We start from the raw sequence: 15318 nt of genomic DNA on the forward strand, positions 1-15318 counted from the left end.
TGAAAAAAGTTTGGGCACCCCTGCTTTAGGATAACTGGGTCCTAGTCAGCCCCACGCCCGGGCACAGTGCCATGACAGGGAGGGCTTACAGGGGCACCGCTCACTGCTTGGCTGAGTCACCCCCAGGGCTTGTGAAGTGGGCGAGGTGCCCTTGCCCCCAGACCAAGCCAAATGAAGGGATGCAGGCATCACCCTGCTGGATCTTGCAGAACCCGGAGCCGGTGGTGCACAGGGAATGAACGAAGTTAGGTTGGGGGCAGGAGATAGGGCAGGCCTGAACCAAACTGTGCTGAGAAAGAAAACAGACGCTTGGCCGCTTCTCCCTGACATGCTGCATTTCTACAAGAAGGGACCTTTCCCCTCTTGCACAGGGGAGCATTTAGGTAGATGCCCAGGGAACCTCTTCCAGTTGAGCCCAAGGCCTTGTACTGCTTTTTGTGAAAGTGGGGAGGGGGTGTGGTCTCTGTGGATAGCAAGGGAGACATTCCCACCCCGTTTCTGCAGATTTTGGGGCTGGCTTTGTTTTTAAGGGTAGCTGAGAGAAAGAATCTTTGTTTGCATAGCACAAAATCCCCAGCACACACCAAACTCCACAAAGGGGTTTGTTTAATTGTCCGTTGCTCTGGCCTCCTCCGAGCGCTTCTCTTGCTCACTTTGCACAGAGAAGGCTTGAGGCCACCCCACATCCAGCCCTTCGGCACAAGGCAGAACCCACCCACCCACCCAGGGGCCAAGCTACGGCGGGAAGGGAAGTCGAGGCAGTGTCTCTGGCCAGACTGTCCAAGGGAAACACTTTCTTCCTGAGGCAAGGATCCCTGTCTGTCCATCCGTCCTTCAGCTCAGGCTCACCTGCCCTCCTTCCACAAGGGTCATGGCCAGAGATCATGGGGTGATAGAGTGGACAGGCCAGGAGAGGAAGGGGGAACATCATCCTGCCCTTTTTGTGAAGTCCAAGTGAGGCAGGCGAGCCTCTTTATTCAGAGAAAACATGTTCTAAAAGTGCTTCTGTTGGTTAAAGGCATAGGGTCTTCCAAAGGAGAGTTGCTTTTCCATCTCCCACTTCCCTGCCTCTTCCCTGAGTCACGCCTTGAGGTTCTGCGCAATCCAGCCCCGCACAGCTGTCACTCGGGCATAGACCCCCGGGAAGTAAGGGCGGGCGCAGCCGTAGCCCCAGCTGGTGATGCCCGCCAGGAACCACCTTCCCGAAGCCTCTTTGCAGGCCAGGGGGCCGCCAGCATCACCCTGCAGAGGAGGGAGAAGGCACTGAGTGTCCTTAGGAGCAGGGACGGGGCTCTGGGGCAAAGGGACCCCCCAGGCCCTGCAAACTGCCTTCTCCCCCTCCTCCCCTCTCATAAGCACCCCCAACTCCAGCCATTTCTGGCCAGCTGTGGGCTTCCCTCCCATCCCACCTGGTGCAGCCAGGGCTGAGGGGGAGGTGGTGTGAGCCCTCCGGGAGGGGCGCCCAAGACTCACAGAGCAGCTGTCAACGGACCCCTGCAGGAACCCGGCGCAGACCATCCGGCTGCTGATCTGGACGGGGTAGAAGCGGCGGCAGTCCTGCTCCGCGATGAGGTTGACTGCCGCCTTCTGCAGCTGCCTTGCCATCAGCCCTGCGGGGGAGGGCAGAGTGGAATTGGGCTTCCCGGCAGCGAGAGGAGGCAGGAGACTCACAGCAAGGAAGGCCCAGGGCCCAATCCTGCCCTTTGCCTGTGGGCACCCCATAGAGCCAGCCAGCTGATCCGAGGCTGCTTGGCTGTCTGGGTTTTGAGGGAAGCCGGAGTGGTCCGAGGGCCAGAGCTGCCTCTTTGGGGCGCTCCCCCACCCAGCCGGGAAGAGGTTCCTTCCTACCTCCCTCCTTGGTGGAGCCCCAGCCGGTGATGACGCAGCGGGTGCCCTGGCCGAAGAGGTGGGCGTGGTCTGGCAGGCAGATAGGCTGGACGGTGCTGGTGAAGCTCAGCGGGGAGGCCAGCTCCAGCAGCGCCACATCGTAATCCAGGGTGTAGATGTTGTAGAAGGGGTGCTTGTGGATCTGGAACACCTTCTCCACCCACCCGTCCAGGCCGCTCAGGAAGGGTGTCCCCAGGACGGCCACCCACATCTTGGGGTCGCTGTAGCTGAGAAGGACAGTGCATCTGGGACCCTTGGCCAGCCCAAGGCCTGCCCCGTCTCCCCAATCTCCAGGGAAAGGGGGGGGCAGGGCTGGCCCAAGACATTTTGGCACCTGAGGAGAACCACCCAGTGGCTCCCTCCACTTCCCAGCCAGGAGTAAAGATCTACATCAGGAACAAGGGTGGGAGGAGACCAGCAGCCCCTCCCCTTCACCTTGGTGCATTCCTTGGAGACTGCACCTGCTGCCCCAATGGATCCTGCTACCTGAGGCAGTTGCCTCATCTCACCTCTTGAGTGGACTGGCCTTGGTTGGGGGCTCACAGGAAAGGGGGTGCCTGGGATCCAAAGGGAGGGAGGTCTGGCAGTGCCCTCCTGTGCTATGAAAACATTGCTGGCTTGGGGAGGCACAGAGGATGGGGTCCTCTTCTTCACCAGCAAGGAGCTTGTTCCTGGAGCAGGGGAGCAATGGCTGCAGAAAGACCCCCTTCCCCCCTGACTCATATGCCACCTCTCCCCACGCCCAGCGCTCATCCCAGCCCCCCAACTCACACATCGAAGCAGTGGGCAGCCGAGAGAAGCCAGCGGTCAGCCACCACCACCGCCCCACACTTGTGCTCCTTCCTCCGCAGCCACAGGCTCGCTTGCCACGGCCACTCCCCTCGTGCTGCGCCACTGCCCCCCACGATCTTGCTGAAGGCCAAAGCTGAGGTTGAGCCACAGTCTAGGTGGGTGGGAAGAGAAGCAGGCTGAGGGGACACCCTTGTGAGCCCCCGCCACGTTGCTTGCCCCCCACACCGTCTGGTTGGGGGTGAGCAGAGCTAAATGTGGACTAGGGGAGAGGGGAGATCACTTACTGCAGTTGGCCTCGTCCCTGCCGTTGCTGCAGTCCATGACGCCGTCACATTCGGGGTTCGCTTTCCCAATGCAGACTTTGCCAGAGCACTGGAAGGTGGATGGGGTGCAGGGCACAGCTGGGGGCAGGAAGGGTGGGGAGCAAGTTAATGGGGGAGCTGAGACCCTCCACCCTCTTGGCCTGCACAGGGGTCCCCCAGCTCGCTGGGCACAGCTGTGTGGGCCACAAAAGGGCTGGGCACAGTGACAGGCCCAGCCCAAAGAAGAGGCTTCCCAGTAGGGCAGCGGCCATGTTTAGTCTCTCACAGCAAGAAAGATGACCCCTGCAGTGTCCTGCACCCCCTGCCTTGGAGGGCAGGCTGCTGAGGGCATCAGCCTTCACCTGGCACCCTGGTAATAATCACAATAATTTATTATTTACAGTGGTGCCTCGCAAGACGAAAAGAATCTGTTCTGTGATTCTCTTCGTCTAGCGGTTTTTTCGTCTTGCGAAGCAAGCCCATTGAAGGATTAGCGCTATTAGTGGCTTTTAGCAGCTTATCCGATCAGCTGATAAGCGGCTTAGCGGCTTAGAAAAAGGGGGGGAAGGGGGGAAAAACCCGCAGGAACTCGCAAGACATTTTCGTCTTGCGAAGCAAGCCCATAGGAGATTTGTTTTGCGAAGCACCTCCAAAACGGAAAACTCTTTCGTCTAGCGAGTTTTCCGTCTTGCGAGGCATTCGTCTTGCGGGGCACCACTGTATATGCTCAGCCTCTGCCCATTCGTGCCCCCGCCATTTACCTGCGAACTGGGTGGCTCTCGGGGTGTTGGTTGGTGGCCTGGCTGTGCTGGGGGTGACCCTGAGGCTGGCCTGGGTGGTCCTTTGACTAGCCGAAGGCAGGCTGGGGGAGGAGGAGGAGGCGCCGCCACTGGTTGTGGCCTTGGTTGTGGTGCTGGATGTGGTCGCGGCCTTGGTTGTGGTGCTGGGGCATGGTGAGATAGTTTCCAGGATCCAGGCCTTGAGCTTGGTGATGCGGGCGTAGACACCGGGTCTCCTGGCCTGCGCACAGCCGACCCCCCAACTGACCACCCCCGCCAGGTAGAACACGCCTGGCATCTCCTCACAGGCCAGGGCCCCCCCCGAGTCGCCCTGCGGGGAGAGATGGGAGCAACCAACTCAGCAAGGGCTAACAAAGCTTCCCAGACAGGAGAAGCTCCCTCTGGAGTCTCACAGGGGTCTCTTCTCAACTCCGCCCTCACCAAGTCCCAGAGGCAGAGTGACCCCTAGTGTGTCTGGAAAAGAGCCCTGGGGCCCCTAAAGAAGGTCCTTTTAACCAGAGTGGCCCGCTCTGCAGGGGGAACGTTACACTTCAAAACAGGGGCCTTCCAATGAGCGCCCAGCTCTGTGATGAGAGTGGGAATGGGACATCCCAGGCTGGCCACCCACCCTCAGTCACCCTCACCTGACAGGAGTCAACCTTCCCGTCCAGGAACCCAGCACAGATCATCTGCTCCGTCAGGGAGAAGTTGTAGAGGACGTTGCAGGTTTTCTGGTCAATTATTCCCACAGAGGCTCTCTGGAGGTTCTCTGGCTTGGAGGCTGCAGGGAGGAGGAGGGCAGAGGGGAGGAGCGAAGGTCAGGCCAGGGGGCAGAGCAGTGTCCAGTAGCTCCTGGAGGGAAGTTTCCAGGACACCCATGAAAGGAAGAGGGAAGAAATATGGGGGTGGCCATCTTCAAATATCTGAAGGGCTGCCGCATGGAAGGTGGAGCCAGCTGGTTTTCTGCAGCTCTGAGGGGCAGGACTCGAACTGACAGGTTCAGCTTGCAGGGAAGGCAATTCTGACTAAACATTAGGAAGAACATTTTGAAGACATGAGCCATTTGATGGTGGAACAGACTCCCTTGGAGGGCGGTGGAGGTTTTTGAGCAGGGATCTGTCAGGGATGCTTGAGTTTAGATTCCTGCATTGCAAGGGCTGGACTAGTGGCATGCCTCAGAACCTCTTCCAACTCTACAATTCTGTGAAACAGCCCGGGTAGAGTGCTCCTGCACACGGAGGATCCACATACAAAAGTGCGTGTGTTGTTTTTAAAGCTGAACGTTCTGGAATATCCCTTCCCTACTAGCTCAGCAGCCTGATTTGCATGCAGAAAGGTTCAGTCGTGGAAGAAAGGGACCCTGAGGGTCATCTAGTGCAATTCTGTGCAATGCAGGGATCTTTTGCCCAATATGCGGCTCAAACCCATGAACCTGAGATTCAGAGTCTCATGCTCCACCCTCTGAGCTATTTGTCCTCTGCAGCATCTCCAAGCGGGGCTTGGAAAAGGCTCCCTGCTTGAAACTGCTGCTACCAGTCAGTGTAGACTGCAGGGAGCTAGATGGATCCAACGGCCTGCCTCCTTGGCTCCTGCGCTGCCTGCAAGGGGGAGGGGGAAGTGCTTACCATTGCCTTCCTGGAGGCTCCCCCAGCCGGAGATCATGCACTTCCTGCCCACGGGGAACTTGTGGACGGCCAGAGGGAGGCAGATGGGCTGGATGACCTTGCCGAAGGGGAGGGGGCGCTCCAGCTCCAGGACGGCCACGTCAAAGTCCAGCAGGGCCGGGTTGTAGGACGGGTGCAGCACCACCTGCCTTACGCTCACCTTCACAGAGCTGCTGTCTGCCGCCGACAGCCAGGTGGTGCCTGCAAAGGCTGTCAGGTACTCCACCTTGGTACTACCAGCATGGGCAGAAACGAGACACAGGCGCAGACAGACCATTAGTGGCGGCCAGGCCAGGGGCAGGTGGGTGAATGGGGGGGCTCATCTCTGGGGGTCACCATGCCCACAAAGGGGTCTCTCCCCCACCCAGCTCCTTCCTCTCCTCCTGAGTGACAACAGCCTGACAGTCAGTAATCAGCCAGTTCAAAGTTGGAGAGAACTCTTTCTTTGCAAAAACACAACCTCCACAGACTTGGCTGAGCAGGATCCCAGTGGTCTCACTGCATGAAAATCAGTTGCCAAGACTGAAAGTCCCCACAGCTTTCAAGCAATCGGAAATTGCCCACTAAGCCTCCTCCGCCCAACCCAGGACCCTCTTGCTGTGGGTGGAATTTCTCCTGGTTCTGGGGAAATGGGTGGTTTGGTGTCACCCAGTGCCAACTGATAGTGCGGATTGGTGACATCAATTGCCCTTAAGGTGCCACACTAAGCTACAACCATTACAGCACCTGAGTCCCCATTTGCAGAAGTTCCCAGGATCCATTTCCCAATTTTGGAGAGCGGAGGGTGCTGATTGGAAAGTGGGGCACCCTTCTTCCTCCTTTTAAGCAGAGAGTGGGCAGGCATGGAATCCCAGAACTGTAGAGCTGGAAGGGACCCTGCTCCTCTATGCCAACCCCCTGCAATGTAGGAAGAGGCAGCTGTCCCAAATGGGGATCAAACCTGCAACCTTAGTGTTGTCTGGGATTCTTTAGCTGCAGTTCCTACATTGCAGGGTGTTGGCCTGGGTGGCTCCTGGGGGTCCCCTTCGAACTCTACAATTTGGACCTGAGGCAACCACCTTTCTCCCTACTTACTGGTTGAAGCAGTGGGCAGCTGAAAGGAGCCACCGTTCCCCGATGATGGTGGCCCCACAGAAGTGGTGCAGCCCCTCCTTCAGGCTGACCTGCCAGGGGACCTCCCCGCGAGAGGCATCCAGGCCCCCCACAATCTTGATGGGCTTGGAGAAGCCGGGCCGGCGGCCGCACTCTGCACAAAGAGAAAGATGGGTGAGCTTGCGACGGCTGTGCCCCAAGCCCCAGGAGGAGTCCAGTTGGGTCCTGTGCAGGGCAAGGGGCTTTCTACCTTGGGGCCGTGGTACCGTGGCAGCTGGCCTGCCCCCAGCCGTGGTGGGGCTGGGTAGGGGTTTGCCAGTGGTGGTGGTGGTGCCCTTGGTGGACGCCAGAGGCAGGAGGGTGGTGGAGGCCATTGAGGGGAGGGTGAGGCCTGGTGGGGCCGTGAACGTGGCCATGGTGTCGTGGATCCAGTTCCGCAGCCTGGTGACCCGGGCATAGACCCCTGGGCGCTTGGCCTCCGCACAGCCGATGCCCCAGCTGACGATTCCGGCCAGGAAGAAGCGGCCCGAGGGCTCCTCACAGACCAGTGGGCCCCCAGAATCCCCCTGTAGGTGAGGAGAGGAGAGAAGAAGGGCACTGTGGCATGCCAGAGGCCTCCTCCCGGAGCTCCCGCTGCAGCCAGACACGCCCTCTCCCAGAGGCTGCTTCTGGCCATACCTGGCAGGAGTCGACCTTGCCCTCCAGGTAGCCGGCACACAGCATCCGGTCGGTGAGGGCGTTGCTGTACAGGCTGGCGCATAGTGTCTGGTCCAACAGCTCCACTACGGCCTTCTGCAGCAGCTCTGGCTTCACCACTGAGGAGAGAGGGAAGGTGGAGCCCAGTGGCAAGGCCTGAGGGCAATTCAGGTGGACGCATCCTGACAGGGACTCCTCCTGCCAATTCCAGGCACCCTGAGCTCTCCAGGGCAGGGCAGCTGAGGGGCAGGCACTGAATTGAATGGCTATAGGGTTGTTGAATTGCATTCCACACAGGTCCCACTATCAGAATGCAAAGCATTCTCATGAAATCATTTGCTAGGTCTGCGTTTGCATAACAAGGCAATGATTTTCATCAGTTCCTATGGGTTCATTTCTAATTTTGACCCAAAAATTATTAGAAAACCCAGGAGGAAATCCTGAAACTTTGCAAAAGGCAAACAAGGAAGCAGGAAATGCTCTCTTCAAATCCACACCATGTTTTCTGATGGAATGGCTGCTGTGGACAAGCAAAACAAAAGAAGTCAGGATTCTTTAAGGCTGCTTGTTTCCTTGAAGTACAAATGCAGCTCTGGCTGTTTGGATATTTGAATCCACAGCTTGTATGGTGAGGTTTTGGTATGAATTTGTCACGTTTGGACAAGGGTTTTTTTACATTTTTTGTCTGAAGGAGAGTTTGGATAACTGGACCTGTGTGTAATTCTTCTGATGAACGTGTTGCTGCTGCTCCTTTCAAAATGTTGCTGTGCTTTCCCTTATAGTAATTGCAATGTCTGTTCACTCGCTTTTTAAAATGCTGCTGCTCTTGCGAGCTCCAGGAAAGCAGAAGAACGATCTTAAATCAAACCAAATCTGTGCTAAGGGTTGGCTGGTATCTCAGGATGAACAGAGAAAATGGGGGTGCTCAGTTCCTCCTGCCCCAAACAATGTTCCTTTGGGTGAAGCTGGCCAGGGGCAACGAGAGGGAAGAGGAGGTGGGGAAGGAGGTGGAGCAGCAGCAACCTCAACCTTTGTGCAGAAAAGCAACCTTAAGGTCCCCACCTGCCCCCCAGTAGGGAACAACTGAGGCTGGAGTGCTCAATCACACCAAGACTCACCTTTACCTCCCTGCCTGTGGCAAAACTACCCACCGTACAATGCTGTCTGTGAAGCCAAGGAGAGCTCGTCCTCAGATCGATCCCTCAGGGGGACAGTTGCCCAATTCAGTGGAGAGCTCAGCCCCTTTTTCCCCCTGTAGTAGCCCTGCCTGAGCCACACCACCCCCATCTCCACAGGAGCCCTGGGAGGGAGGCTCGGCCGAGCCGTGGCCCCCACTCCTTCTTCCACTTTTGCCTCGCTAAAGGTTGTGCTTACAAAAGTCCTCCTTGAGGTAACCCCAGCCGGAGATGGAGCACTTCTTGCCAGAGGGGAAGATATGGCTGGAGGCCGGCAGGCAGGCAGGCTGGACGTACTTGCCGAAGGGCAAAGGCTCAGAGAGCGCCAGCAGCGCCACATCATAGTCGGCCGTGTCTGTGTCATAGGAGGGGTGCTTGAGGATGTGGCTCACACCAGTCTTCACTGCACTGCTCTCGCTGCCACTCAGCCAGACGGTGCCTGCATGGGCTGTCCAGGTGCCCGGATCCTGGAACCTGTTGGCAGCAGGAGAGCTTCAGGGCACATCAATGGACTCCTTGCACCCTTCTGTCTGCCAATAGACTGATATTGATTCAATGGGGAGATTTTGACATGGGCCACTTTGAACAATGGATAGGAGATGGCAGCTCTTGCAGATACTGTGTGGATAAATACAAATATATCTGGAATGTGTTTATTAAAAGCACCATGACTTGTTAATAATGTTATTGTTTGAATAGCCACACTTCCCTCACCGGCACAGGCAGAACCTGCCTTCTTGGCTGCTGAACCCACACTCGGTCTCCTCTGCTCTGTCCATCGGAGTCTGTCTTTGCATGCAGGGTGAGCCCCTGACACACCCAAGGCCAGAGACCCAGCAGCTGCCCCATGTGCCACCCACCCACCCCCAGTCTCTTTCCCTAACCCTGCAAGGTGCTCAGCACCAGAGAGCTGCCCACTTGCCACAACCCAGCAAGGCATGGTGCACTCAGTCTCTTGCGGGAGAAGCAAGGAAATGGGTCCGGCCGGGCTTACTCGTTGAAGCAGTGTGCTGCAGACACCAGCCACTTGGCAGCCAGGATTGTGGCCCCACAGAAGTGCTCGTTGTTCTCCCGCAGGCTGACTTGCCAGGGGAACTCCCCCCGAGTGGCCTCCGACCCCCCGACAATCCGGTTGGCTGCCTGCATGGCCGGCCGAGACCCACAGTCTGCAAGAGACAAGGGGGGGTGGTCAGCAGTCCCCACTCAGGGGTAGAAATGGTCTGCAGCAACTCCAACATGCCACCAGGTGGCAGCAGAATGGTTAAAAAGAGGCTGCAGGTACAATTATCTGTCCCCAGGTGGCAGCAGTAAGCAGAGGGATTCAGCACCCAGAGAGAAAATCCTTCACTTGGTGAAACTATGGACTACGGCCACCAGCTTGGACGGCTTTCAAAGGGCTGTTCTTATGTTCATTGATACAAGGAAGTGCCAGCAGCAGGCAGTAAGAAGCATTCTCCTGGAGGGGGAGTCCGTTTATGAGATGGCAGCTCCCACCTGCCACTTCCAGTGTTCATCTTAATGCCTTCCTTTTTGCACATTTAATTGTTTAATGCAGGGGTCAGCAACCTAAGGCCCATTGGCCAGAAGCAGCCTGCAGAGGTCGTTTGACAGGTCCACGAGCTGCTCACTCACATGCTGCGCTAAACTGGCACAGCATGGTGCAGGGACTAGCTTCCACGATGCCAAAAATTGCATCTGCGCATGTGCAGACGCCGAAAATTGTGGGTGCATGTGCTCATGCACGTGCATGATCCAGACCACAGAGGGATCTCTGCAGGACCAATCTGGTAAACCTTGCTGACCCCTGGTTTAATGCAACCACCAAAGAGGCCCCTTTGCTTCACCCTTGAAACCACATGGGGGAAATCCCCGCCAGGATATGGAATGAAGAGAGACCCAGGGGAGACCATCCCTGGATGGGAATGTCCCAGCACCCCTAGAAGAAGGAGGGGCAAAGGAGGAAGGAAAGGAAGGAGAAGACTAGGACCCACCGCACTCTGCCTCATCGGAGCCGTCCAGGCAGTCACTCTGGTCATCGCACTCCACGTTCTCACGTGGCACACACTGGCCGCTGTGGCAGGTGAAGGCTGTCCCTGGGCAGGTGCCTGCAAGGGTGGTAGCAGGATGGGTCCCAGCCTCTTTCCCCTGAGGCAGCTGCTCTTTGGGGAGGGCCAAGGTCCTCGGGGGAGCCCTGTGGAAGCTGGACCTCGCCTTGCCATGGGAATCCCCAAGCAGGTCCTGAGCAGAACAGCCTTTTCTCCTGCCTGCTTAAGATGCCCAGCAACTGGCCGTCTGCTTCCCGCAGAGCCATCATGGCCAGAAGCCATAGATAGCCCCTTCCTCCCCCTCCCCCATGGCTTTGCAGAGAATAAAACTGTTTTGCTCTCCAGCCACGTCCTGAGCTCACAAAATGTTAAAAGAAGCCTACCTGATTTCAGTCCTGTTCCTGAAGGGGAGTCGCTGCTCAGCCCTGTGTGAGAGAGGGGGGGTGAAGAAGGGGGGCTGGTCTCCAAAAGCCCAAATGCTCCCCATGGAGGCCACTCCGGCCCAGAACTGGGACCCCTCCTCTCCTGAAATCCCCAGCAAGTCTCTTGAACCCACAGGGCTCTGGACCCATGCCTGACCCTTAGAGTACATGGCTCCCTGCCCCCCCCCAAATCCTGGGAGCTGTAATTTAAGGGGGCTGGGGTTGTACCTCCATGAGAGGCAAACTGTAGTTCCTGGGTTCCTTTGGGGGACAACTTGTGCTTAAGGGGAGATTATTGGGTTGTCTTGGTTTTTACTTTTATCATGTATTCTGTGTTTTTATATTGTAACTTTATCTTGTGCACTGCCCTGAGATCAACAAGTATAGGGCAGTATACAAATATTTAACAATATCATGATGAGGACAGGTGTGTGTGTGTGTGTGTGTGTGTGTGTGTGTGTGTGGACAAAGCCCCCGCATTCATTGCCACAGCTCCCCCTACACAGAGTGCAGAGATTTTCTAAGCTCCCTCTGGTCCAGCAAGGCCAAACCTTTTGGCTACCATCCAATGAGGAAGCCTCAGCTCTCCCCTCACCTTCCTTGCTGAGATGCAAAAGCTGCCATCTCGCCCCCAGGGTGAGAAGGTTGCAGTGACTGGCAGGAGGAGTAGGAGGCCCCTATCTGAATTTCTGCACTCAGGCAGGGACTGATCTTGCTTGCATCCTAGCCTACCTCACAGGGGGGTGATGAGAAGAAGGCGAGGCCACCTGCATGCCTGCCCTCCCTACCCCTGGATGATGGGCGAGGGATGATGCCATGCTACCTGTGAGAGAGGCTGCCCAGATGGTGCCGTAGGAGGGCAGGGCGATTCCTCCATTGCCCAGCGCAGCTGCCAGGCCCCTCTCCAGCGCCTGCTCTTCTGCGTCTGGGCTGAGCGGCTGCGAGGAGAACCATAGGCGGAAGTGGACGAGGATGCTGGCATTGCCCTTCCTGCCAAGTGGAGACACAAGCGCAGGAGGTGGAGGCCAGGCTGCTTCCCCTCACCTGCAGCACCAGGGCAGGGCGGGGCAGGGCAGGACACACTCCATGGCTTAGCCTACCTGTATTGCAAGACGGAGCACCTGTCACAGGTCCCTTCCAGGGCTGAGTTCTGAAAGCTGCTTTTAAACTGAGACGGGACAGAAAAGGGGGGGGCAAACGGGTGACTGTCATGAACTGGTTGAACGCAGAGGAATGGTGGGAGGAACCAGCTGGGGGAACCCCCAAGAAAGAAGGCCCAGAGCCTGGGGGGACGAGGACGAGGTAGAAGAGGGAGAAGACGAGGAAGAGGTAACAGGGCTTTGTGAGCGGGGAGAGTCTGTGGCAGAGAGGAGTCCAGAATCGGAGGCAGAAGCTGAAACAGGAGAGGAAGGAGGCCAAGAGGCAGGGAGGAGTCTGGCTGGGAAGTCAGGGGGGGTCTCCCACTCCTGTGCCAACAAGCTCTCCTCTGCGCTGTTCTCCCAGAACAAGAAGAGGCATGAAGAGGGCAGGGCAGAGGTTGGCTGCATGCAGGTACAGTCTCTGATTGCTTGGGGGAAACCCTGGGGTGGAGGAAGCTTAGATAGATGTGGGGAGATGGGGACCTTTAGCCTCAGCAACCGCTTCATGGGAGCAAGACCTACCAGAGGTGAGCTGCTGTGTTCATTAGGCCTGACACTTCTGTTTTTGCTAAGAGAGCATGAACTCCAGCTTGCTAAGTGTGATTTACAGCTGGCTCCCCACTGTCAGCAAACCTCCCCCCTGCACCCCCAGCAGGAAAAAGTGGTGATATGGCGCCCTGTGCAAGGCCAAAATTTGGTGCCCCCACATGGATCTTATCAGTGATTGATGTTTTCAATTTTGTGTTGCCTCGCCTGCAGCCCCCTAAATCCAGTATTGCTCCTGCCTTGAAGGGATCAGAAATCAAAGCCTGCCATGGCCACCCCAAACCCCCAGCTCCTCCAGTGCTTATGGGGGAGGATCATCTGCAGAACCACCCACCCACCCACGCCCCACAGGGGCTCTTCTCTCTGCCCTCACCAGCCTCTCCAGGACGGGGGTCAAGGTGCGGCGATAGTTGGAGCTCGGGCACTGCAGGCTGCTCTCATAACGGAGGCCCTGCAGCTCCACTAGGTGATCTGCCAGGAACTCCTGCTTCACCAGGAAGGCTGCAGAGAGGAAGAGGCACAGGGTGGGTTGGTGTAAAAGCACCAGCGTTAAGGGGGGGAGGGCAGAAGCCAGGACAGAAGCACCCCAATCTGCACCTGTTGGACAGGCTGCCAAGCAGCACATAAACATTACAAAATGAATGAAGTACAGTGGACACTTGGGTTGCGATCCATGCTGGAGGCAAGTTTGCAACCCACAGCATTCGCAACCCGCAGGGTCTGCACACGTGCAGGTTGTGATTTGGCGCTTCTGCGCATGTGCGACTGCCAAAACCCGGAAGTAACCCGCTCCAGTACTTCCGGGTTTCAGCGCGTCCATAACCCGAAAAAACGCAACCTGAAGCGTATGTAACCCGAGGTATGACTGTAATGCTAATGAGATATTGCAATGAATTCAGGTGTAAACGCCTGACAAAGAAGGGAAGCAGGGTACACAAATTTAAGAAAGTAAGGCAAGTTTGAGAAATGAATCAAATTTCCGCATGGATGGACTCACCCATCAGGATCCCACCACAGCTGGCCGTGATGGCAACCAGGAGGATGGAGGCCAGGGTCAGCCTGCAGCGGGTGCTGCCTCCCCCAGCAACAGGGCGGCACTTCTCTCCCCCCAGCACTGGTTTCCCAGCAGGGACTACTGGCGGCTCCATGCTTGTCCTGCAGACTGCAGAGGTTCTACATTGGGGGAAGAAAACGGGCTAAAATGGCTTTGGCAAGGGATTCTTGACCCTTTCAGATTTCAAGTATTCAGATTTCTGGAAGATTTGGTTAGACACTGTGTCCCTCCCACTTAGGTCCACCTTCCCCTTCCCATTTTGGACACATGCCAGTAAGACATGTGGAAAGGATCCTGGGGTCTAAAGTGGACCACATGAGTCCACAGGGTGATGCAGCAGCAGTGGATGTAGCCTACCTTGATTTCAGCAAGGCATTTGACAAGGTGGCCCATGATATTCTTGTAAAGAAGCTGCTAAAATGCGGTCTTGACTATGCTACCACTCAGTGGATTTGTAACTGGCTGACTGACCGAACCCAAAGGGTGCTCATCAATGGAGAAGAGTGACTAGTGGGATGCCACAGGGTTCTGTCTTGGGCCCGGTCTTATTCAACATCTTTATCAACGACTTGGATGATGGACTCAAGGGCATCCTGATCAAATTTGCAGAAGACACCAAACTGGGAAGGGTGGCTAACACCCCAGAGGACAGGATCACACTCCAAAACCACCTTGACAGATTAGAGAACTGGGCAAAAACAAACAAGATGAATTTTAACAGGGAGAAATGTAAAGTATTGCACTTGGGCAAAAAAAAATATGAGAGGCACAAATACAAGATGGGTGACACCTGGCTTGAGAGCAGTACATGTGAAAAGGATCTAGGAGTCTTGGTTGACCACAAACTTGACATGAGCCAACAGTGTGATGCGGCAGCTAAAAAAGCCAATGCAATTCTGGGCTGCATCAATAGGAGTATAGCATCTAGATCAAGGGAAGTAATAGTGCCACTGTATTCTGCTCTGGTCAGACCTCACCTGGAGTACTGTGTCCAGTTCTGGGCACCACAGTTCAAGAAGGACACGGACAAACTGGAACGTGTCCAGAGGAGGGCAACCAAAATGGTCAAAGGCCTGGAAACGATGCCTTATGAGGAACGGCTAAGGGAGCTGGGCATGTTTAGCCTGGAGAAGAGGAGGTTAAGGGGTGATATGATAGCCATGTTCAAATATATAAAAGGATGTCACATAGAGGAGGGAGAAAGGTTCTTTTCTGCTGCTCCAGAGAAGCGGACACGGAGCAATGGATCCAAACTACAAGAAAGAAGATTCCACCTAAACATTCGGAAGAAAATCCTGACAGTAAGAGCTGTTTGACAGTGGAATTTGCTGCCAAGGAGTGTGGTGGAGTCTCCTACTTTGGAGGTCTTTAAGCAGAGGCTTGACAACCATATGTCAGGAGTGCTCTGATGGTGTTTCCTGCTTGGCAGGGGGTTGGACTCGATGGCCCTTGTGGTCTCTTCCGATTCTATGATTCTATGATTCTATATGTAACCTGAAGCATATATAACCCAAGGTACCACTGTAGTGTCCAGATCAAGGGAAGTCATAGTGCCGCTCTATTCTGCCTTGGTCAGACAACACCTTGGTCAGTCCTGTGTCCAGTTCTGGGCACCACAATTTAAGAAGGATGTTGACAAGCGGGAAGGTGTGCACAGGAGGGCGACCAAGATGATCAAGGATCTGGAAACCAAGCCTTATGAGGAATGGTTGGAGGAGCTGGGTA

At 56.1% G+C, this 15318-nt stretch overlaps 1 protein-coding gene across 3 annotated transcripts; it reads right to left on the bottom strand.

Annotated features, from left to right (window-relative positions):
- Positions 1 to 843: 843 nt before the first annotated feature.
- On the bottom strand, positions 844 to 13929 carry TMPRSS9 (transmembrane serine protease 9). Of its 3 annotated transcripts, XM_082206922.1 has the most exons (18): positions 13537 to 13929; positions 12913 to 13040; positions 11955 to 12022; positions 11678 to 11844; positions 10816 to 10857; positions 10379 to 10492; positions 9382 to 9553; positions 8587 to 8861; positions 7195 to 7331; positions 6499 to 7082; positions 5386 to 5657; positions 4405 to 4541; positions 3743 to 4091; positions 2964 to 3080; positions 2659 to 2830; positions 1849 to 2114; positions 1474 to 1610; positions 844 to 1242 (listed from the first exon to the last, which is right to left on the bottom strand). In XM_082206922.1, exons 1-18 carry the CDS (start codon positions 13685 to 13687, stop codon positions 1081 to 1083), a joined length of 3450 nt encoding a protein of 1149 aa, XP_082063048.1. In that variant the 5' UTR covers positions 13688 to 13929; the 3' UTR covers positions 844 to 1080. The 3 variants fall into 3 exon arrangements, with proteins under 3 accessions (XP_082063048.1, XP_082063047.1, XP_082063049.1); XM_082206921.1 differs by lacking the exon at positions 3743 to 4091 and having other exon boundaries at positions 844 to 1610; positions 2397 to 2830; XM_082206923.1 differs by lacking the exons at positions 844 to 1242; positions 1474 to 1610; positions 2659 to 2830 and having other exon boundaries at positions 1938 to 2114.
- Positions 13930 to 15318: the final 1389 nt, after the last annotated feature.

Source organism: Podarcis vaucheri (assembly GCF_965113315.1).
Source record: "Podarcis vaucheri genome assembly, chromosome: 18".
Taxonomy (NCBI): domain Eukaryota; kingdom Metazoa; phylum Chordata; class Lepidosauria; order Squamata; family Lacertidae; genus Podarcis; species Podarcis vaucheri.

Bases quoted from the DNA above. Each gene is read 5' to 3' on its own strand.
- TMPRSS9 (XM_082206921.1), bottom strand. From the start codon at position 13,687: ATGGAGCCGCCAGTAGTCCCTGCTGGGAAACCAGTGCTGGGGGGAGAG. The intron at 10,858-11,677 runs GTAGCATGGCAT...TCTCTCACACAG, and splicing joins CTGGGCAGCCTCTCTCACAG to GGCTGAGCAGCGACTCCCCT. The intron at 1,611-1,848 runs GTAGGAAGGAAC...CCTCCCCCGCAG, and splicing joins GGGCTCCACCAAGGAGGGAG to GGCTGATGGCAAGGCAGCTG.